At 43.8% G+C, this 23,201-nt stretch overlaps 2 protein-coding genes across 3 annotated transcripts in view; one reads left to right on the top strand and one right to left on the bottom strand.

Annotated features, from left to right (window-relative positions):
• Positions 1-11,228, top strand: part of LOC142582925 (protein turtle homolog B-like) — a 343,110-nt gene extending 331,882 nt beyond the window's left edge. The window contains exons 12-14 of one of the 2 annotated variants that reach the window (XM_075693060.1): positions 3,208-3,341; positions 4,824-5,191; positions 8,122-11,228. In XM_075693060.1, coding sequence (XP_075549175.1) covers positions 3,208-3,341; positions 4,824-5,150 — 461 coding nt within the window. In that variant the 3' untranslated portion in view covers positions 5,151-5,191; positions 8,122-11,228. Of the gene's footprint in view, positions 1-3,207; positions 3,342-4,820; positions 5,192-8,121 lie in introns of both variants that reach the window. The other variant, XM_075693059.1, reaches the window with a different exon arrangement.
• A 1,445-nt stretch (positions 11,229-12,673) lies between these two features.
• LOC142582924 (acetylcholinesterase-1-like) lies at positions 12,674-17,045 on the bottom strand. Its single transcript, XM_075693058.1, has 2 exons — positions 15,381-17,045; positions 12,674-13,333 (listed from the first exon to the last, which is right to left on the bottom strand). Exons 1-2 carry the CDS (start codon positions 16,901-16,903, stop codon positions 13,183-13,185), a joined length of 1,674 nt encoding a protein of 557 aa, XP_075549173.1. The 5' UTR covers positions 16,904-17,045; the 3' UTR covers positions 12,674-13,182.
• Positions 17,046-23,201: the final 6,156 nt, after the last annotated feature.

The following is a 23,201-nucleotide window of genomic DNA, read 5'->3' as shown; positions in this document are numbered from 1 at the left end:
TCAGCAGACCGCTGTGCAGAGACCAGCACAAGCCGCAGATCGCCGTCGACGCCGGTCGGACAGTTGAAATCGTTCTCGTGAAAGCGATGAGAAACGACTTCCCCGCGAAGACCCTCTAGTACGTGGTGCCGAAAATAGAGCACCTATGGAGCCGCTCCTCCAGCCTACGCCGTGGCTATGCTGCGTGTGCCTCGCAGGCCTGTGACTTCTTTGAAATATTTGTAATAGTACAACTTCTGGTTGTTGTCCCTGAGTAGGTTAGTTAATGACAAAAAATCATGCTTTGCTCAGCGAATGGTCATTAACGATATTAGTGCCTCGTGATCAGACTTCACAGTACTCACGTTTTGCCAGTTTTGGTGAGCTGCCGCTATTTGGCTTCGAATGTGGCGCCTATCACTTTGCAACACGGTAGTTGGTGCTGTCACCGACAGGAGGCGCCACGTCCAAACAAAACGCCAGTATGTTGGAGTACTACTCATCCGTCACAAAGGGTACAGCCCCAGGGTCAGTTCAGTTGAGCCGGCCCAATACCTAAAAACCGTGGACTCAATGGAGGAACAAGTTAAGAAAGTTGACATTTAAGTACAGGATAATTGAAAGTGGCAACCAGGAGTCATCAAAATGAAAGTGAGAGAAACAGAGACAGTGAATTGGATGCTAAAAATGGAAACAAGAAAGACCATGGTTATTTGCAAGAATGGGGCGAAAGAAATTAGAAGGGAAAATCTGTACAATAACATAAAAGGTAGTGCTTTGCCATTTGAGGCTCGAGCTCCTTGCGTAAGAACAAAAGCATACCGAAGCAAATATTCGCAACAAAATGAGGCATGTGTATGCTGCAGCAAAAATCTAGAGACCACTCAGCACAACCTAATGAAATGCAACCCCAGTGAGACCGGTAGATAACGTATACCTACCAGAAGCGTTTGGTTTTAAAGTAGATGGAAGCACCACAAGGGATAAGCAAGAGGCGTTAAGAGTGTTGGGGGAAAAAAACGGAAGAGATTGATACGACCGGATCTGTTACAGCATAGGTGGCGGTACAAGGTAGATAGAGAAGTTTGGAGGAAGAAAAAAAGATTAAGGAGATTTATACAAAAATGCAAGAGTGAAAAGCACGTATGACATACCTGAATAAATCAAGCAGGCTAGGTGACTATTCGTCCTTGCCCAATTTAAAAGGCGATGTAAAAAACATCATCATGATCAGCCGACGCTCTCGCTGTTTTTCTTAGGAACGCACTCATTCTCGAAACCAAACACGCGACTAATATTTTTATAAATACACGAATGTGTGTAAAACAGTGAATCAAAACTATCGATAGTATTATAAATACTATGGATAGTCGCTAAGAACTTATAGTAAAAAAAAATCACCAGTCCGTGATTCCAGTCCCATTCCAGTACCATTCCAGTCCGTGAAGACGGTCGAACAGCGAAGCTGTGTTAGTTACACCAAGTGTTACACCATGCAAGTCAAACTTCGCAATCTATATTGTAAATCTTTTGTTTTGCATTCTTTCACTTCATTTTCGCTTTTCCGTGCTTCGCGGGGTGAGCATGCTTTAGAAGTGCTTTCTTTTTTTCACTTCTCCCTGTGTAATTTTTTTTTCTCTTTTTTTTTGCGCATGAGGTTTCTGTCTGTGTTTTGCGGTGCTTCTTTTTTTTTTCGCGTGCAAGTTGCTCCGTCCCTTTTTTGCGCGCCAGTAATGAGAGCAAAGTATGGCGTCAAATAAAAACCATCTGATTGGATTTTTTTTGTATTCATTTTGTGTGTAATGTTGTATTTGCTTCGTGTTGTGCTGTTTCTTCTACCGCTTGATCTTGAGTTGTCGTATCTTGTATCTGCAATGCTCGGTGTGCATCCTCCGCTTGCAGTGCCCTGTTGACAGCAGATGACGGCATTTACATTTCACAATCACTGCCTTGTGCTTCAAAATTAAATCTGTTCGTCATGTAAGACAATGAATGACCCATGCCCTCTTAGGCAATGGCTCGATACCCCCGTAAACGCGGCATCCCCATTACGACGACAGAAGAGAAGTGAAATTCTGCGCTGGATTGACGAGCGGCAACGGAGCCAGTGTGAAAGACGACGACAAACGCGGGAGCAGTGGGACGAGCGCGTTCGCGTTCGCGCGGTAGCGCCGAGGGCGCCGACAAGCCAGCTGTGTAAGAAGACGACGACGCTCTAGCCATTGCTGATGATGACAGCTTTAGCGGACTCCGAGAACGACGGCACGGGGTCTGCATAAACAGCTTCGCTGTATGATTGATGGTATAGAGGTCAGGCCAAAGTTCCACGATATCACTCTCCGAATCTCTCCATCAACGGCAGCAGAATGCGCGTTCTCAGCTGCTGGACTGAGATATTACTAGAGGAGGCGACTAAAGCGCAAGAAAGTTGACATGATCGTATGCCTCCATCAGAATACCTAGCTGAGACATGTGACACGTATAACTGTTCACTTAGAGCAAGAACAAAGCCGTATTAAATGGGTCTGCAATAAATTTAATTATATTTGGTGATTTGAAAATAATGAGAACATAAACTAATTTTATTGGTCTGCTAAAACAATGTTTAATTTTGAGTATGTGTATAGCGAAAGCAATATGTAAGATTTTGACAGCTGCGACAATTCATTGAATTCAATCATCAATAAAGTTCTCGTGAAAATGCACATTGCAACGATAGACTGTTATTACAATATGTTTGGTAATTTCGCCTACCAACAATAATATAACTATCGTCGGCAAAGTACTATCATGATGAAATGTTAGAGACCTATCCTAATATTGGTGTCCTTTGATAACAACTCTGATATCCTTGCGTTGCGCATTAAAGCAACAAATGCTCTTCGTTTCGACGTTGTGTATAGGTGTTGAATATCACTCCTAAAGCTAGAGTGTTTGTAATAAATATTTTTTTACTATAAGAGAAACGTTCACGCTCTTCGAGCAGTGACGTCCCATGTGTAGTTCGACGAGCTGTATAATAATCGGGAAATGAAATGCGCCTTCATATTGGCCCGATTTTCTGAAGCCGCGGAATTTTATAATTTGGAAGAATCTTTACCACGTGCCCATGTTATTTCAATACATCTAAAACGCAGAAAATGTACCTTGAACGAGTAAAGATTAAACGTACCACAAATGAGCAAGAGTTCTCTTGTTTATGCCAAACTTTCTCTGCCTGCATTCCAGTTTTCTCCGGCTACGATGCAGCGCACGAAAAAATGGTTGCCCTGGCAGCGGGAATGGATTCCTACACAGCACAACTGCCACTGAAGGAAAGTCTAGAAAGCTTAGGAAACCATAGGACAGCTTCGCCGAAGAAGGTAAGCACGTCTAAATGTCAGCGACAAACCTCGACGCACCGTCGCACAGTTTATTCACGTGTGGAAATTAGAATGGCAGCAAATCTGCCTGCTCTCTGCTGATTATAAACAGGACCAATTTATCTTGCCACGGCAGCTATTGAAACCTTGATTTTAAATGCGCGGTATCGGTTTTATTATTTTTCTCTTACCTAAAGATGTCAGAAAACATTACATTAACCACGAACCACCTTGAAATTGGAATTTTTCATACACGATCACACGATGTAGCTTGTTTCGCCGAATTTCATGACGTTCGTTCCAGAAAGCATTAATATGTCATTATTATCAAGCAGTGAATTGGCTTTGTGACGTGCGATAGTAGCAGTGTAAAGTAAGAGGATTAAAGACTGCCACTATAATGTCAGTGAGCAGGCTACTTTATATTTAGAGGGAACACGAAAACCTACACAACACGAAGTAACGGACGCTTTGTCCGGTCGTTATGTGTGCAGCGTTCGTCCTCGGTAAGTTTTCGTGCTACCATTCAAACATGAATCAGTAACAACTTGCCGAGTTTAGTGTTCCGCTTAACATTCTACTTACAATAAAGCGTGAATTCGCCGAAAGAAAATTTCTTCCAAAGGAATTATTGATATATACAAGGTAAATTTTCAGCTTGCATGTCTCGCTTGTTGGATAGCAGCATGTTATTTAAGGAACAAGTTGGGAGGAACTAAATACTATCTCTTCTCAATGACTCAGCAGCAATAGTGTCTTGCTAGTGTGCATAGTATCACGTGTTCAACTTCTGGCCACGGTGAGGACGAAGCGATATAACGCCGGTGTGCTGAGATTTGAGTGACGCGTTGAAGAACGGCATGGGGATCGAATATAAACATAACAACGGGAAATAGACCAAGAGGCTAATTCATGGAGCTCCTACACCCAGTGCATTCTTCCTTATTGAGCACATTGCGAAGTAAAGCAGCAGGCTAGTTCACACAGGGCTGACACCCAGGTGTCTTTGCTGGCCACATTGCGATGTAGACCAATAGTCTATAGTTCACAAGGGTTCGACATCCCGGGCATTCTTCTTTACTGGGCCCATTGGGTAGTAAACCAGCATATTAGTTCACGGAAGTCTCAAATATGTTCAAAAAACGCGATCAACTTACCGCAGGAGGCCCGCAAAGTATCTGTAGTATGTCCGCGAGGGGCCCCTCAACCTAGTTTTATTTATTAGATAGCTCGGTCAGGCGCCACTTCAGCCATTTTAATTCCTGCAAATTAGAATAAATGCTGAAACTCCTTCTAATTAGAACTAATTCCCTATGTCTAGACAACTATGTATATGGCACGGCAGCCAGCCCAAGTTTGAAATCTCTGGTCTAATCTGCTCAAGTTTGCAAGGTAACGTTAACTTAGAGGTCAGCAAGAGACACCCAAGACGGTGTGTAGGCGCCTTTCAACTCGCTCGTTTTTTGGTTCCGCCAACAGCAGGACGTCTGTGGCAGCGGTGGGGGCGAGGTTACGTACGCCGAGCTGTCGTTCCCCAAAGCCGTGGCCGTACTGCCCGTGCAGCAGGGAGGTACGCTACGCCGTGCCGCCGCCGCCGCCGCCGCCGCTGCTGCTTCCTCGGGGACGCACAATGGCGGCGCCATGCCCCAGCTCCCGGAGCCACCGACGGAGTACGCGCGCATCGACTTCCACCGGACACTGCGACCCGTGCCGGGAAACCTCGGCCTCACGGGCGAGGAGCTCGAGGACGAGGGCGGCAGCAGCTGCGAGACGCCGCTCATGGCCAACCGCAGGGAGAGCACCGTCTAGCAACACATGGCTGCACAGCCCAGGGACTCGACACTCTACACGTACGTGTACAGACGCCTTTATGCCACTTACAACTGTTCAGTTCCACGGGTAGTTGACAGTTGGGCTAGTTGGTCGTCCATATTTGAAGAGGTAGCTTAGCGCAAATAAAACCACGGACACAAGGAAGACAGACAAGGACAAGCGCTTGTCCAAGCGCTTGTCCTTGTCTGTCTTCCTTGTGTCCGTGGTTTTATTTGCGCTAAGCTACCCCACGGGTAGTTGCATGGGTCCCGGAGATAAGGCAAACGGGAAGCGGGATATTAATGTGGACAGCACAAGAAACGCTGCTAATGGCACAGAGTTAGGATATGGACAATATGAAAAGCGACACCCAACCACTGGAGCACTCCCTCGGCATATACCGCCACAAGCTGCATTGCCAGTCATGCACCGCTCTCGTCACCGTTAGCTTCTTTTATACCGTGGTCAGCAGTCAAGCGCCAACCTAGTAACATTCCGTGAAAGCAATAATTAGTGCAAGAACAAGAGATGGTGTTACCTGGCGGAAATTTGTACCAACTGCTAATGCTGCTCGTGAACCATATGAGGTGGGCCGTGTGGAAGCATAGCGCTGTAGCCGACACAGAACGAGTTTCGAGATGCTCATTTTACAAAGAAGTTCTGAAACACCTGCCGAAGTTGCAGTTTCCTTACCTATGAGCACCTCCTTCTACTATGGTTATTTCAACTCCACTAGACTGCATGCATTGGCGAGCACAGTTTCTCATATGCAAATATCCGTAGGGCTCCGTCGATCATCTACAACCATACCGTGCCTTTGTTACCTAGTTTCTCTTTGGTCTATAATTAACGATCGCCCTTCTATCATACGAGGAAAGTGTTCAATCACGAATGTCGTCAACTAAGCGATAGTGACGTAAAAAATGTTGTTCTGACTCGAAGAGAGGCACCATAAATCCCAAATGATCAAAATTCTAAATACAGCAAAGCACAATGCCTATCTTATTTTTCATATAGCAGTCATGTTCTTGTCGTATTGCGCTGTAGAGCAGCTCAGTACCTGATCAGACTTCGCAAAAAGTAGATTTTCTTTCTGAAAATCATTTCACATACTTCACTTTTCCCCATTACAAAATGAGCATGCCCAAAACGACATAAGCATGTTTGTCACATAAGGGCCGAAGTACCCCCTCATATTGTACTGCGCTCTCTCAGATTTGTAGCCCATCTCAACCTGCTAAAGGAAAGCGTGCTGATAAAATGCCACAACACGACGCAATGCCGAGAACTTCTGAACTGTCGCGCTTCCTAACCCTAAATAAGGTTATAATATCAGTGAGCATAGTTGTGTCGACTGATCACTTGTTAGTCTTTGCACAGCAACAATGGGCCGTGCTGATAGTGCTATAAGGGAAAATGAAGGCCATACGCCCGGCGATGGATCGGTGGCTCTGGCATAGCGCTGCTGAGCACAAGGTCGTGGGTTCGGTTTCCAGCCCCGGCGGCCGCATTCTGATACAGGCAAAATACGAAAATGCTCACATTCCTTGTTTTGGGTGCAAGATAAAGGACCCCAAATGGTCAAAATTAACCCCGAGCCCTCCAACATGGTGTCCCTCATAACCCAGTGTGCAGTTTTGGAATGCTAAATCCCATGATCTAGGTGTTTATCCACAAATATACGCCTTTACTGCTAGACCACATTAGACAGACACGGCCATTCAAAATGACAGTTGTGTTTCGAGAAGGTTTAATTACTCGAAAAGAGGGGTTTGCACAATTATGTAAGTGCGCTTCCCCACAAGTCTTGTTTGACCCGCACTAGATAGCGGACGCCACCTTAAAAGTAGAAACGCACGAGCCTCTGCCACTATCTCTGCCGTCATATTTTTCTTACTACATCCTTCCCGTCAGCAAGCCAACTTCGGCTAAGTAGTCCCGGGAGCTGAAGGTCGGCCATCTTGTGTAGGGCAACGTAATAATGTGGAAAAGCTTAATTCCAGTATTTCGTGTATCTCCTAAATAAATGAAACAGGAAGTTGTGATCGTCATCGTCGTTGTTCTGCTTGACGATGATTATACTGTTGTTGATGGTCCTGATGATGAGAATGTGGATGACGAAGACATTGATTACCGTACCTTCGCTGTATTGAGACACTTTCACTTTAAGAGGAAGCTTTAGGTCGAGTGCTCCTATCTAAATACATGTAAAATGAGAATTCGTTTTTCTCGACAACCACTGCACCAAATTTGACGAGGCTTGTTGCATTTAAAAGACAAACTTACAATCTAGTGACTGCTGGTTTCGAATTTTTAAGTTAGGTTGTCAATATTTTATTAAAAATTGGCAAAAATTGAAAATTTTCAAAAACGAAACTATCAAGTTTGCAACTCTGTAACTGAACCACTAAAAATTATAATACAATTCTGTGAATCGCATGTAATAGTACATCTCAAGCGGACAAAATTGGTATGTTACACATGAATATAAAGAAAATTTAATCATAGGGAAATACAACTTTTGCAAAACCGTTGTAACCAACGTAACAAATTCACGTAAGATGTAAAATGACACATTGAATTTGTCCGCTTTCAATGATCTAATGGATGCCTTTTACAGAACCACGATATCAGTTTTTGATTCAGAGCTATGAATTTGTAAACTTCGTGCTTCTATATTTTTCAAACGGTCAAATATTTGAAAATCGTTATAAGAAAATTCAAGCCCTAAATCGAAATTCCGCTTCCAACAGTTACTAGAATTTAACTTTCTCTTTCAAATGCAACAAATATCATCAAAATCGGTCCTGGGATTATCTCATAAGAACGTTTTTGCGTTTTACATGTATTTGAATAGGCCGCGTCGGAGTTGGGCCCGAGCTAACGCTTCCTGTTAAAGATGCGGTGAATATATTACACTTCGGTGTAGAAGAGCTTACAATGCTCTACGAATTTATCCACCTTCCAGAAGACCCACTACTGGAACGTGCGGCGCTTCTTCATCGGAATCTGATGCGATGCTCAACTAGGTCAGTGTCATCACAAGTGCGACACCCATGACTCCGCGATGAGCGACGAAGGAGACCTCGCAACGTTTGCTGCGGGTAAACTCTACCCCAACCTAATGGTCTGGGACATCATATGACCGATCTGAACAAGAGACGTGCGAGAGAATGGTGCTCTCAAGGAAGTGCGGGATGCCATGTTTTCACTCAGTGGACTCGAAAAGTTCGACACGTACACTGTGCGGAGACGCGTGATTTTGCTTGAATGCTTCACATTGGATGACTGTGGCCAAGTGCTTTCTGTCCACATCCAAGCTGCTCAAAGCTGCCTGTTAAAAAATGCGAGAAGGAACTCAGAGCCAATGCTCTCCCCTAGAAGCACTGCAGTAAGTACGTAGAAAATGTACTGTGTCGAAAGCACAGAAAAAGGTGTACATGAAACAGAAAACAATTAAACTTAATGTTGTTTTAAAGGGTGACATAAATAAAGGATTCAAGGAGTGCAAAATATGTACGGTGGCTACTATGGCTCTCATACTTCTTGAATATATTCTAATGCGCTTAATCGCTGCATGACACAACTAGTCACCGATCCATTTTGTGTGTTCTAGGTTTGCATTACGAAAAGGACAATGCAAATGCAGTTTCTAGCACCTTGGATGTGCTCAAGTACTTGTGCCTTCTTTACGGTGCGAACGTGTGACCGTTTCTCACGACTGCACTGCAAGTTGTTGTGTGTACGTGCATGACATAACTAGTCAACTTTCTTTCATTGTATATACTGGAAAATGTTTTATCCGAAAAATAATGTGTAATAACGAAGATTATGTGTGTATATTTATACAATCACATCGCTTGGTCATCATACACTGATCAAAATATTTCATCTGTCCTTGAGATTGTCTCTCGTTCATTGAAATAATTCTGATACCTTGCATTCCGACTTTCTACGCTATTTTTCCCCCAAGGCAACGAGTTGTAATTTAACAATGGCACATATACTTCTACTTGCTCAGGTCAAGACATAAATTGTTCTGCAGTATTTTGCCATTCCACGACTAAAAGTTTTGTCATGTGCTTGGTACAGTTAGAATGATTCATTCACAAATACTGTAACACGATATCCATCTTATTTTTTTTTCAGTAAAAAAGAAACGTGTAACAAACAATGCAATAAGGTGCACTGCCTTTCATTTCAGCTTTTGTTGACCTTTAAATGCTAGCAGTTTTTAACCAACTCTAGTCATATTTTATTACTATTTTGCAGCAATTATACTAGAATTACAAAGACGGCGCCGAATAAAACAACCCACGAAGAAGGGACACGAGACAGCACGTAGGCGCCTAGAAAGCTACTAGAAAGATACAAGAAAGATACTAGAAAGCAGGCCGAATAAGCTTACGATTTGTTAAAAGCAACTAACTTATGTGGAGAAAGCAATTCTGAGGCTATTCTTTAATAAGAGGGAATATAGTTAAGCATAATGCAAAATAAGTATTTGATACATTTTTCACCATTTTTTCTATACGGAGTATGTGCAGTATTTGAATGAAAATGTATTACTGAATGAAGCATGATGAAACAGATAATACATGACCAGGTTAGAAGCAGTTTGTGCTCTCTACATACATGTTATACATAGTAAACACATGCCAAAGGCCGGTAACATTACTTGCTCACTAATTCCATGTGGTCCATCATTCTTTACTGCGCAAATATAACCGAGGTATTGTACATTTTAGGTCTGAGGGTAGGAACCTGCTTTTCTGATATCTGAGTAAAGTACATGAAGAAATAAAGGCAGATCTGTCTGTTCAGAAGCAGTATAAATGGCACATGACGATGCACTTGAAACCTAAAAAGAAGCTCAGAATATTAACTTTTATTACAGTGATTGGTCATTTGTTGGGTGCATAAATAAGGTTCAGTAATTTAGCATAGAATTGCACAACTGAACAATGTTAATGTGGCGAAGTTTCAAAAGTAGTCCTCCAGACAGCTGTGCAAATCCTAATGCAAAGTATGTTAACAAATGATGTTGCAACATATCATGCTTGTGAAATTTTGCTGAGACAAGCACTGTATTCTTTCTTTTACTTTGATTATTTGTTGCCCCTCCAAAGCAATCTTAATTGATTGCTTTGATTCAGTTCTTGTGACTGTTAGTGTTTACTGCATGTGCTTTATGATATTTCTTTTTTCTATGCAGTTGCAACTGGAATATTTATTTAAGACTGCCCTCTGAAATGCATGTGCAGTCATATTCTTGTTCTGTTGTTTTAGACTCTAGATCATCTTCTCAGGGTTCGTTTACTCTCTGTTACAGCTTAGCTGTTCAGCCTTAAGATTAGCATGATACCATATTCATAAAGCCCCTGCACAAAATATAATATTTATTAATGGTCTGACCATAAATTGGCACTTGGAATAGTTCTTGTTTCAGGCAAGTATGCAATCAGAATGAAACTGTACCGGCAAACAAAACACCTTGTAAATAACTTCATACCCTGCTGACCATGGTATTACTGGAAAGAGCTAGGGTTGTGCCTACATAACTAGCCATTTCCAGTCATGCATTCGTTTCTACCTTCCTTCTGTAGCGTGAAGTGGTGCATAACATTTTCACCCTGTCAGTGTATGAATACACTGAGGCTGTCGGATGACGTGAAAAAGCCGTTGCTCACACTATTTAAGGAGCATTCCTGTGAGTATGTGAACTGCACGCTTATTTACCAAGGTTTTCTTCTAAATTATTTGCTATGTGCTTCGACTGTGTTTTTGTCATGTGATACAACTCACAAGTGCCTATTTACAGCGAGATGACGACAGCAGAGAGAAATGTATAATTCCTCCTGAAAACATTCAACGTCAATGGTGGGTACCTGGAGGTACCATGGGTGAAGTTTACATCGAGTAACCTTCACAAATTATTGTGCATAGTGTAAGATATAAATGAAACAGTAGGTCTGCTTTTTTTTACACTGTTTCTCTGAGTGTTACATATAGGCTGTGTGCATTAAAATGAGAAGTTATGAATCTCCTGCAAATAAACTATAGTTTTTTTATGTGTTCAGAGTTTCTGTTCTTCACATCACAATTGCTGTAATATAATAACATCTAATCAATTATTTTTGGGTAAGTATAACAAGAATAGATTAATTATGTTCATCTTGCAAGAGTGAATGGCGGAGAAAAGTACAATGCAGGTTCTCCTTGCTGGTCCAACTTTGCCACTCATGAAAGGAAAAAAATTGTCACCAACTGCAATGTAGCACAATGTTACGAATAAAATCTTGTACGTTTTTTTTTTCAGAAAGAAATCTTCACACTTGAGGAAAAATCCGTCCTGATCAGATTCAAGCCCTGGACGAAGGCACTTGAGGGGCGGTCGCTCTACCATCTGAGCTAACTAAGAGGCTAGCAAGTCGCAGCACAAATGCGAATTAATCGGCAACTCGAAGTCCAAAGACATTGAATACGGCAAATCGGTTGTCGATTAATTCGCCCTCGTGCTGTGACCTGCTAGCCTCCTGGGTAGCCCAGATGGTAGAGTGGCCGTCTCGCAAAAGAAAGTAAGCCATTAGATTATGACACCACCGAGGAGTGTTACTGAATCAAAAACATAACGAGCCGCTGCATCATAGGCAGTTGCAAATGAATGACGAAGAGCAAAAGACACTGATCCTGAACAAATTTAGAAGCGGAAAGTTTCGACAGCTTGGAATACATTTCTAGTCCCGCATCAAGTACAAATTAAGCGCCGTATACGCAGCTCGCATCTTTTGGACGAGGCGTAATAAGACCCGTAAGCGCTTGCATCTGCAGTGAAGCTGTGCTCAAGGCTTCGTGTCGTCCACGCAGTCAGCGTCTACGATATCCGCTGAAGCAAAGCTTTGCTGAGCCACATCGCTGCCATGCACATGCATTGTAAACAAGGAGGCAACGGAAGCAGCTGAGGCAAGCAATGGACGTGACACCACGAGCCAATGGTTCTTTGCCACAGCACGAATGGGCAGTTAAGGCCCTGGGTGTGTGCAAAGGGGCATGCGCCACTAGGTATGTTTTCAGTGGAAAACTCGGGGCACGTGGGTATATGGGCAAATGGGGACATGGCGTGGCCTCCGAAAACTCGGCGTATGCGCAGGCAGTCTCCCCATCGCTCCTCCTCCACTTTCCTCCTCGCGCGCTATTCTTTCATCTACCGCAGCGCTCCGTGTTAGCTTTCACCTTTCGCCGTGTTCGTTCGCTCGGGGTTACGCCGATGTACAACGCCGAGGTACGCCGAGGCATGCCAACGCTCAACGCAAGAACGGGCGCCTATGAGATGCGCTCTGAAAAATTGGGATTTATCTTTTTTTTCCCTTCTGACACTCACTCTGGCTAACGTCAAAGTGTTCCAGTCACCTTAAGAGCTTTAAAGCTCTACAAGCATTCGCTACAATGGCGAAGAGCCTGTCAAGCAAAATTCAATAGAGAAAATCAATGGGTTCGTGTTTTAGTGCTCTCTTCCGTCTTAATACAATGTTGTCGAAGTGAAATTTTCAAAAACATCCCATGTCCCGAACAAACAACAAAAAATGTACAAGATGTCAGGCATGCTGGTGAAGTAAAAGTGGGAGAGGGGCAGCTTCATTAAGATATATTTGTACAGTCGTCTGAAATTCCCAAAGATTCCCTGTTGTACGGCGTTGTCTTGGCGCAGGACTCCGCTCGGCTTGTCTGCCGCCGTCGACGATTGGCAGCCTTCAACTCATTGCAAAGTTTCTTAGAATCCTTTCAGGAGCTCGTTTTTTCTTCGTTGATGTGACTGCATTTGTCGCTTGAACATTCTGATGCTGACTGCGCTGGAGACGGAGGACGAACTCGGGGTTTAAGTACACGCAGCAGAAGACAGTAGCGGCAGAACTTTTGCAGCACGTGCACCGCCTTGTTGCTTTGCCGCATACACAGCCCCAGAAATGTTACAATACCCGACATGCGAGCGGTCTCTTTGAAATGCGCCTTAAGTTCGCATTGGCACAGCTTAAACACTTCTTGGGTAATACCTCCTCCAAAAGTCGCACCGAATGAATGGGTCCTGCTTTCTTGATACGTCACCAGAGTCCACTTCCAAATAATCGGGAGTCGTTGACGTGTACTGTGGCCAGTCGATCTCGTCGGTAGGCTTGGGTATGCTGCGAGTGGGAAACAAGGTCTAACGTCAGCGAATTCTTAAAAGCAGCTATAAACCAATTGCTTCAGTAGGTAATCCCACCGCATACTATACTTATGCTTTTCAAGATTTCAAGTATGTCGTGTTTCACTGCGCCTAAAATGAGAAACACGGTTTTCTATAGTCTCTCTTTCTTCCGCCAGGAACGAGCCACTGGATATCTCGCAGCACATTTTGTCCCATGGATATAAAACAAAGCAGCGCGTATACTTATGTTGACGTATTATGACGCTACCGACTGCTTGTGGCACCGTGCGTAATTGTAGACGAAGAACATAAAATTTTTCAGCGACGTATTGGGCACACGAGGTCGTATGTGCTCCAAGAATGCGAAGACATGAGAAAATACTCGGGCGTGAGCCCGAAACATGAAGGTGTTCATGGTACATCGTGATGCTAGGCGACGTTATTTGTGAAAGCTTTTCAAGCTTTCAAATGTTAATACATCAAATAGCACGTGCGCTTAAGCTTGAGACATTCAGTTTGTATTCTGGGTATCGAATTGTACGTTATATTAAAGTATGCATTTGTATAATAATTAACGTGACAGTCTATAAAATATCAAGGAGAAGCAGCTTAAACTACGCGTGCTGTAGAGAGTGTAATGTTCGGTTGTATTCAAGATATCAAGTGAGATAATTCATTTTTGTAGCGAGTAGTCTCTTTCTAAGTCGCTCTGTTGTAGAAAGACGTTTAATCGGAAAGCTCATGCCAAATTAACCTATGCTCCAGTATGTGCTTCTTCGTCTAGTTGAAGGCGTGTAACAGTATGCTCCGGAACTCTTGCTCGCTCAAGCAATTTAACATAATCATGTCACTCGTCTAATGCTTTAGATTGTGCTTACAAATAAATAATACTAGTAAAAAGGCAGGACAGAAGGCAGGATTTTTGCGTTGTTTATCTACAACTACAAGTTAAGCAGTACAATATAGTGCATTGTATAGTAAATAAAATAGCAAAAATGCGATCTACAGCATTAGCTGAGGTCAAATTAGTTCCTTTAGTTTCTCCCGAATAAGTCACTTGGTTTAGATTTCGAGATGAAATGTTTATCAGAAAGGATATGCACGTGTTTTCAAAAGCATAAAGAGATAAAAGAACTCTGGTGGTTAATGTTGCCGGTTGATGATAGTGAAGAGGAAGAAACTCAAAGATAACAGCCACCAGACAATAAATGTAGCTTACAAAATTTTAAAAAATGCAGCTACATTGGTAACCGTTTCTCTCTTATCGTAAATCGCGCTATAAGCTGGAGGACAATGACTTCTCAGATACGCACGTGTTGCATGACTGTGGTGGTTTAGCATTACTACCACGATGCGCCGATACTTATCTACATTAGCTCCTCGTCCTTTGCTATTGCAACAGACTTCGCCTATTTGAAGGATAACAAGTTCAGCTCGTCATCATCGTCGTTATTATTATCATAATTACTAGCTTCAACCTGTTTTACATTATATGTAAGGTTGAAGGCCTCTCTCGGTGATCTCCAATTAGTCCTGTCGTTGCAAAGCGCATAACCATATCAGTTAATACTTATCAGGTTTGTGAAAGAATGCAGTGCGAATTGCTAACTAAAACAGTAATACATTCTACCACATAGTCTGAGGACATATTTCCCAAGATTAGTGTTAGGCATTAGATAATTAGAAAACGTGTGCGCTTTGAGTTGTGCCTCGAATTATTACTATCAAGGTGTCCTTTACAGGCGGTAAATAAAATTTGTTCAGTAACCTTCTGGTAATTAGTTGACGAATTCGTGTTTACCATGTAACAACGTGCGCCACCACGAAATTTTCGATTCGAAAAGCATTGTCGCAATCTTTACTGTTCTACGTTGTGTCATAACTTCGTTGTAATACCAATTAAACGTTGGCAGTGCTGATCGTTTTCATCTCGAAGCCTGAAAACATGTTTCTCTTTAACTTAAACAAAACCTCACAAACTCACCTACATGTTTGGTCTAGTTGTTGCAATGTTAGAACGGCAAAATATGCAGCTAACTTACCCAGTCTTAATGAAAGATGTCAGTGTTGCCACCATCATCCTGCTGACAGCCACGTCCTTTGAAGAAAACTTGGTGGGATGCCTCAAAGGAACTCCAAACAAAAAGGGGACATCATCAAAATGAGTGCTCCCAAACCATGCTGGCCAGCGGCTGAACGTCGGCCGGTAGCTGAACTTGTAAAAGAAAGACTTCATTGGCCTGTCTCCGTAGGATTCCGCAAAGAACACTGCTGGGCAGTTGATGAAGACGTCGCCCAGAGCCTGAGCCAACGCAGCCCTGACAGAACCAGCGCGGTCGTCGGTGCTGTTCCCAAAGTAGAATTGGGCCACCTCATCTCTAGCCGACCTTGGAAAAAGGAATAGGACATCGTTCAACACGCGCGTAGCCGATTCCTTAGACACTTCGGATGACGAAGACTTGGCGTCAAACAGCGTCCTCTGGAAAGCCATTCCCTGAGAGTATCCGGACTCGGCGGTGACGCCGACCAGGACGTCGACAGGAAGAACGTGCCCACGAGCGACGGCCGTGACCGGGTCCATGGGGACCAACTCGTCTCGGTCCCTAGGCCAGAATGTGTAGTACGCTTGCTTGAATATCTCGCTTTCGGCTCTGGCTATGGTCTTCGCCTTGGCATCACGGAGGCAGCGAGCGACTACGGGAGCCGTCCTCACCGAAGTCGAATCGCTACAAGCCAGGGCGCTTGTCAACATGAGCGCCCGCACGTAGCTGGAGCTCGTACTCAGTGGATCTACAAGCCAGTTTGGAGCGCCGCCAATGAGAATAGCACGCCGAATGAGCCGTCGACTGAGGGGTGAGGTGAGATGCAAACCGACCGACGTAGCTCCTGCGTCCTGGCCGGCTAAGGTTATTGCCTTCGGGTCGCCGCCGAAGTATTGAACGTTGCTTCGTAGCCAGCGGAGAGCTAAATGTTGATCGTAAAGCCCCATGTTTCCCGGAATGTCCGACACGTTGAGACTTAAGAAGCCGAACGCGCCGAGCCTGTAGTTGAGCGTCACGACTACGATGTCGCCCGACGCGGCCAGCGTGCCACCGTTGTAGACGTCCATAGTGGAGGAACCACCCCGGAATCCGCCTCCATGAAGCCAGACAAGAACGGGCTTCAGAGGACACGTGGCGTTGTTATCCGGCTCTTTGCACTCGGTCACCCAAACATTCAGGTAGAGGCAATCTTCAGAGCTGACGCCATCGTCGACTTGAAACCAGGGTAAGTCCTGCAGAGCACCATTGAGCTGCATGCAGGGCGGCTTGAACTCAGTGGCGAGAACCATCCTGTCCTTCTGCTTGGCTCGCACGGGCCTGGAAAAGCGCAGGTGACCCACGGGGGGCTCTGCGTACGGAACGCCGAGGTACGCCTTCACCGTCTTGCCCAGGTGTGTCTGCGTCACGCCGTGCAGGGCTGCGGTCTTCGTTGCCACGAAGTCCCCGGAGTTCGCGTCCCCCGATGAAACCAGCAAATTCGCAGTTGTGAAGGCGCAGTACAGAAACGTGGTGGAGCCCCGCATATTGCAGAAACGGACGAGTGACGTCCTGCTGGGCACGGCCACGCGCGTTTTGCTTTGCTCACGTTTGAAACCGAAAGAGGGGCGGCTGCGCTCGAGGCCGCGAACTCTCCGCCGTCACCGACGACTCACCGGTGTGCGCATTCGGGGCAGCAAAACGAGCGCAAGTGCCTTATCGTTTCTGCGGTTCACCACTCTTTGAAACGTGGTTGGACGTCGCTCGACTGGAACGCCCACGTACGGAGTACGCTCACCAAGGTGCTGTCTCCGGCAATCTGCAATTCAATCGGGACAAGAAGGATGGAGCGAAAATAACATTCGCTCGCCTGCGACCATTCCGCAAAACAGCAAGCGCGCGTGTAGAGCCACAACGCTTCTTTATTGCGGGTGGCTTTGCGATGAAAGGAATGTTTTATTCTTGGTTGTTTCTTTTTCGGTGCATTAACGTACTGAAAAGGTTCTGAAGCGCTGATTTTGGTGCACTGAAAGTAATGACTCTTCCACGCACTACTTTTCCCCGAAATGACTTCACTCTCAGCGCCGAAAGAAGTTGACATAGCTGTGCTTGCTGGACCGCTAAACAAACTTTTGTCCTGCCGTTATCACTTATTCTAATCGGTAATAATTCAGGGACGAAAATACTGCCACGGTGCATTCTGCCACCGAATGCTATGTTTTGGTCCGTCCCGCCTTCTTGTTTGGTCCGTTACAAGGCAACAACTTTAGTAACCTAGAGGGAGCTTTATGACTGAACCTCGAGGGTGAAAATTAGGTGAACGTTTATTGGCTACAATGACTCAGAATCTGGGAAAGCACGATATACCCAGCACAACAAAATTTGCTTACTTGTTTCATGCGGTACAGCAGAGATATTTAGCTTTCATTAATGGGCTACTCTAATCTGATTTTCGCACAGCGGAATTTGTAGAGCGTATAGAGCAGCGTGGAACGTATGCCAGAGCCCGTGGTCAATTTCAGCCTATTGCAAGTCATTTGAAAGCAACTGCAAAAAGAGCTAAAGGATCTTCAATTAGTTTAAACACAAACCTCAAATATTTTAAGCTGTTTATTAGTTTAGTCTAGGGAAGTGCGTGCGTGTGCGGAGAGGGGGGAGGGAGTGACATCAATAATATATTTTCTTTTTGTTTCTTTGTTTACCGTAACAGCAACAGTTGTGTAAATTTTAGGAATGAGTGTAGTTGCAAGCGCACCACCGAGTCTCTGCCACATTTGTCTGGAGCTGAAATTGTGAAGCTGTACTGCGTTTGAAAACCTTTCGTTCCACTTGAACCTGGCAGCTAGCTCACTGCTCCGTCAGGCGCTTCCTACTTGCTTTTCTTTCTTGATGTTCAACCGCTTTTCTTAACGCCAAAAATAAAAGTTTTTGTTTAGTCAGCTACTTTCTGGACAGTTCGGTCGCCAAGTGTCAAACAAGTACGGGCGGCATACATTGGCAGTTTCTCCAAGAAATGATTAATGAACTATTTCTTGAAGGTTTCAGTTAGCGTGGAATTTATTTTGAGTGCTTTTGTCTGCTCAATGGCTGTGGTGTTGCGCTGCTGAGCGCGAGGATGCGGGTTCGACACCCTCCACGGCTGAATATGAGGGCCGATGAGAGCTGAATACAAGAACGTTTGGGTACCTGAAGTGGATGCATCTTCAAAAATTCCAGGTGGTCAAAATTAATCCAGAGTCTCCCATTTTATCACACCTCGTGATAAGGTTGTGGTTTGGCATGTAAAATCGCAGAACTTAATTTAATTTCCAGAAAAACAAATTATGATTCATTGTTGGAAGTGCTATTTTCTACTCCCCTCTATCATGCACTTCGTCTGCAGTTGCGTTATTAGGATGTGCTTAGGCGAGTCCAGCATATCTGAATTTTTCCACGAAGGAACGTTCTTTGAAAGACACCGATCAAAACTTCCTGTTGCTTGGAGGCACCGTAGTTAAAAGTATGCTGAGAAGCACCATTGTTAGAAGCAAGCCGCCGTTTTTTTTCCGTAGTCAACAAATTGCCCTCTGTGTACTCGGCCAGATACAATCGACCACTGTTTCGTAGATTGCCGAGAATCTGTTCTCTTGTGACATCGTACAAAGAAGAATAAAAATATGCGAATTCCAAGCACTGCGAATCTGTTTAGGTAATGCTTTCATTGGTGTTCCGGAGGAACGATGCTCTTGATTTTTTTAGACCATTTGTATAAGCACATGACAAGTTGGACACATTTCAGACTCACTCCAACAAGCGGATCCCAAGCATAACGACGATGGAATGACGATGGAACGACCACGATGGCATAAACACAATACTATGACAGCATGAAAACGACTCTATGGCGACCAAGGAATGACGGCGCCAGAGTGACGATGACAAAACAATGACGATACGACGACAATGCAAGAGCGATGACGACAGTGTGATGACGTAACAACGACGACGGTATGGTGATGCCGTACGGCAGAATGGTGAATGCATGACGACGACAGAGGGACGACGACGGCATAACAACGAAGGCATGGCGACGACGCAGTGACAACGACGGAACGATGACGACGGCATAGCAAAGAACGGTGATGATGATGAGAATGATGGCGACGAAATGACGACGAATGCATGTTTGTGTTGTAGCTCACGTCCATGCTTACGTAATAAGTATGTCCAGTACGTAATAAGTGATGTGCAGGGTACTGGACAAGCTGGACAATCGTCCACTTTCAGAACTAAAAGCTTTAGGCCAATGCTCCGAAAGAACATCCGCGTTGAAGGCCTTATTCGCGCTATTAACGTTCTTGCGGTCTACGGGGCTTCACGACAGACTCTAAGAATGCCGCCCCCTACCGCTCTGTAGTGTACGCGCTTTGTTCGTGCTTGTCTCCCTTTCTTTCTATCTCCCCCTTCCACTCTGTTTCTCTTTTTATCCCTCTTAACCCTTCCCCCTGCGCAGGGTAGCCAACCGGAACTACCTCTGGTTAACCTCCCTGCCTTTCTCTGCATTATTTTCTCTCTCTCTGTCCTCTGCCACCTCGTTTTGCAATGTATTCGCTACTGTAGTTTGCCATATACCTGGGTCCGATTGCACCCACCCATTCTGCGAACCCCAGTGGTAGATATGTGTTAATTCTACTCGCAAGAATAGGCGCACCAGCTATGCTTCTTTACATGACACGTGATAGTACGCTGTCCTTGTGGAATTCGATGACTTCCACGAATAGTCTCCTACATTCCCTGGCTCCTGCTTTGGCTACCAAGGCTACCGCCTGGGCTACCGAAGTGTGGAGGAACTCTTGTACCAGCTTTTGGCAAGTCATTTGGATGAACCGAGAGCCCTACCTGTGACACTTGCAGCTTCGACGAAACTACATCCCGTTTTCTGTGCATCGGCACACTTTATATAACGGAGAGGCAGGAGTTGTGTACCACGTTAGAGGCAGTGGACAGCCGGCCACTGCCAGAGCAAGAAATACTTGTACAGACAGTACATCATAATGGACGTGTGCGCTAAATCCTGCCAGTGCTATAGTTGACTGCCTGTGGTGTGCGGGCATACGAGATAGGATGTGATAGTGACGTTTGCCGCTTCATTTCCTTGCGCTGATTCCCATTTCATTACTCGTCTTTCTCGTTTCATGTCTCTTTAAAAAAGCCTACTCATATGTCGTGCGGCATTGCTCCGAGCATGGGTGCACTCCAATCTACGAAGACACCACCATAATTTCCGCGCATAGAAATCACATTACGAGGGAGATTATCGAGGCCTACGATATCATAAAAAAGGGATTACGTTGTGTATGCATGCCATCGTTAAATTTGTATGACAGTGTATTTGAACTTTGAACTTTATTTGTATCTATACAACGTACAGATAGCAGGGGCACAGACAAAAAGCCATAAAATCGGCTTGACTAGGTCTGTGTCCCTTATTGGTTTCTTTGGCATCACGTAGCAATGCGTGCACAAGTACAAGATGAACAATAAAAAATATAAACAATATGTGGATAAATGGGACTATTTATACAAAGTTACTTCGCACTGCGGCGAAAAAATTGACATGAATGCAGATATAGTATTGTCATACAAGTTACGAAAAACACGAACAGGAAAAAACAAAAACAAAATGCAGACATTATGAATCCCTTTTCATTTACGGGTAACATTCACAGAAATACAAAACTAAATAGGTCACTGTGCAATTACAGCTTAGAACACGTATACATCAGAACAAAACACAAAGAAAAACACTAAGCATTCACGTGAATGCCAATATGAGTGGCAAGTTTGGCCACCCAATTGAAATGATAATAAGTAGGGTGATTAATGAAAAGAGTTAAGTAGAGATGGTAGTTCATGGCGCAGCATTTGATTCCCGTAGTTAGTTCTTGAGTGCGGAATATGCCAAGTTTCTCTGTGACGTGTACTGAAACTGCTTGTATTTAGTGTTAGCCTTGACAAGTGCACAAGAAAATGAGTTGCTACCTTTTCTTTCCGTAAAAAAGCGTTTCAGCAAAATTGTATTGTAGACCGATTTTATCGGCGCTATATCTAATTGACAAAAAAGAGGATCAGTATGCGCATCGAATGAAGAGTTTGAAATTGCACGGATGGCTTTCTTTTGCAATAAATATAGAATGTTGATGTTACTGCTAGTCGTGTTGCCCCATACGAGGTGACAATAGTTAACATGAGATAAGAAAAGAGAATTATAAAGTAGGAGCTTCACCTTTAATGGTAAAAGGAAGCGTAATCTTATTAGTATTCCAACAACACGTGCAAGTTTGTTAGCAATAATGTTGACATGGTCATTCCACAGCATATTCTCTTGGAATATGACACCTAAGCTTTTAACCGATGGTACTATGTCTATGAAAGATGTGCCTATTTTTAGATGTCCGTCAATACTGTGCCTTTTGTTTTTTGGCTGGAAAAGCACGCCTTTTGTTTTGGTAGTATTAATAGTTAATGAGTTGAATAAGCTCCACTTGTTTATTTGGGCTAGTGTATCATTAGCAACACATAGTAATTCTTTCACGTCCTTAGAAGTTATGAACAAACTAGTGTCGTCGGCATAGATAACAAATTGGGCGTTGGTATTGATATTAGTTATGTCATTTATATACAGGTTAAACAATAGTGGTCCTAGTATGCTTCCTTGAGAAACTCCAGTGAATATAGGCAAATTTTTTGAACAGTTGTTACCTACGACAACGGTCTGATACTTGTACTGCAAATAACTTCTAATTAAGTTCAGGAAAGTTCCCCTAAAGCCATAAATGTCAAGTTTTGTTAGTAGAGTGTCGTGATTAAGGGTGTCAAAAGCCTTCGAAAAATCAATAAAGACACCGAGAGTAAGTAAATTGTCTTCAAAGCCTCGTAAAATTATCTCTTTTTGCATCAGTAAAGCTATTTCTGTTGAACAACCTTTTCTAAACCCATACTGGCAATCCGTAATTACATTGTGCTTTTTACAAAAAGAGGTTACTCTGGTATTAATCAATTTCTCAAGACATTTAGAAAAAATAGGCAGGATCGATATCGGCCTATAATTTGAGAGGTCGTTTCTGTCGCCAGATTTGAAAAGTGCTGTTACCTTTGCTATTTGCATGCGCCGAGGAAATATGCCATTCGCCAATGAAAGATTGTACACGTGCTCTAAGACAGGACAGATTAGGTCTAGAACATGCTTAGCTGGGCGAATCTGCAAATCATCAATATCGCAACTTTTGCTATTTCGAAGGCTGAGAAACGTGCTGTAGATTTCATGAGTGTTAGTGGGGCTTAGGAATGCACTTTCGACGACCTTTGGTTTTACGTATTCTGTGCAACGAGGATCGTAGGAACTATTCACCAGCGATACAAAGTGATTGTTAAAAGCGTCAGCCAATGCCGTACCTGATGTCGGCTGATTATTTATTTCTAACTCTTCTGCATTCTCTGGCTGATTGTTTACACGAAGTAAACTGTTTAGTTTTTTCCAGGTGATATCGGTTCGCATTATCGTTTCTTGATTAAATAATTTCTCGAAATATTGCGCTTTTGCTGCCCTTAGAGTACCATTAACTTTATTCCGGAATTTTTTGAACTCTGCTAAATCTGTTGCATCCCTTGTGCCTAGGAATTGCTTGAAAAGAGCATCTTTTTGTTTGATCAATTTCAACGTACTGTCAGTAATCCAAGGTTTCCTTGCTTTTCTGGCTTTTTTTGTTTTGCGTTTAAACGACTTTCTGTAAGCGCTCTGAAAGAATGATAAAAACAACTCGTACGCTTTGTCACAGTCTTTTTCGTTATATACGTCTTGCCAGT

This window comes from Dermacentor variabilis, chromosome 5, assembly GCF_050947875.1.
Source record: "Dermacentor variabilis isolate Ectoservices chromosome 5, ASM5094787v1, whole genome shotgun sequence".
In the NCBI taxonomy this organism is placed as follows: domain Eukaryota; kingdom Metazoa; phylum Arthropoda; class Arachnida; order Ixodida; family Ixodidae; genus Dermacentor; species Dermacentor variabilis.
The sequence above is the reverse complement of the archived record's forward strand: the minus strand, read 5'-3'. Positions and strand labels throughout refer to the sequence as shown.

What these genes read in the sequence shown, in the direction of transcription:
- LOC142582924 (XM_075693058.1), bottom strand. Translation starts at nt 16,903, where the DNA reads ATGCGGGGCTCCACCACGTTTCTGTACTGCGCCTTCACAACTGCGAAT. An exon ending in ACATCTTTCATTAAGACTGG is followed by an intron (nt 13,334 to 15,380) that starts GTAAGTTAGCTG and finishes TCCCACTCGCAG; the next exon opens with CATACCCAAGCCTACCGACG.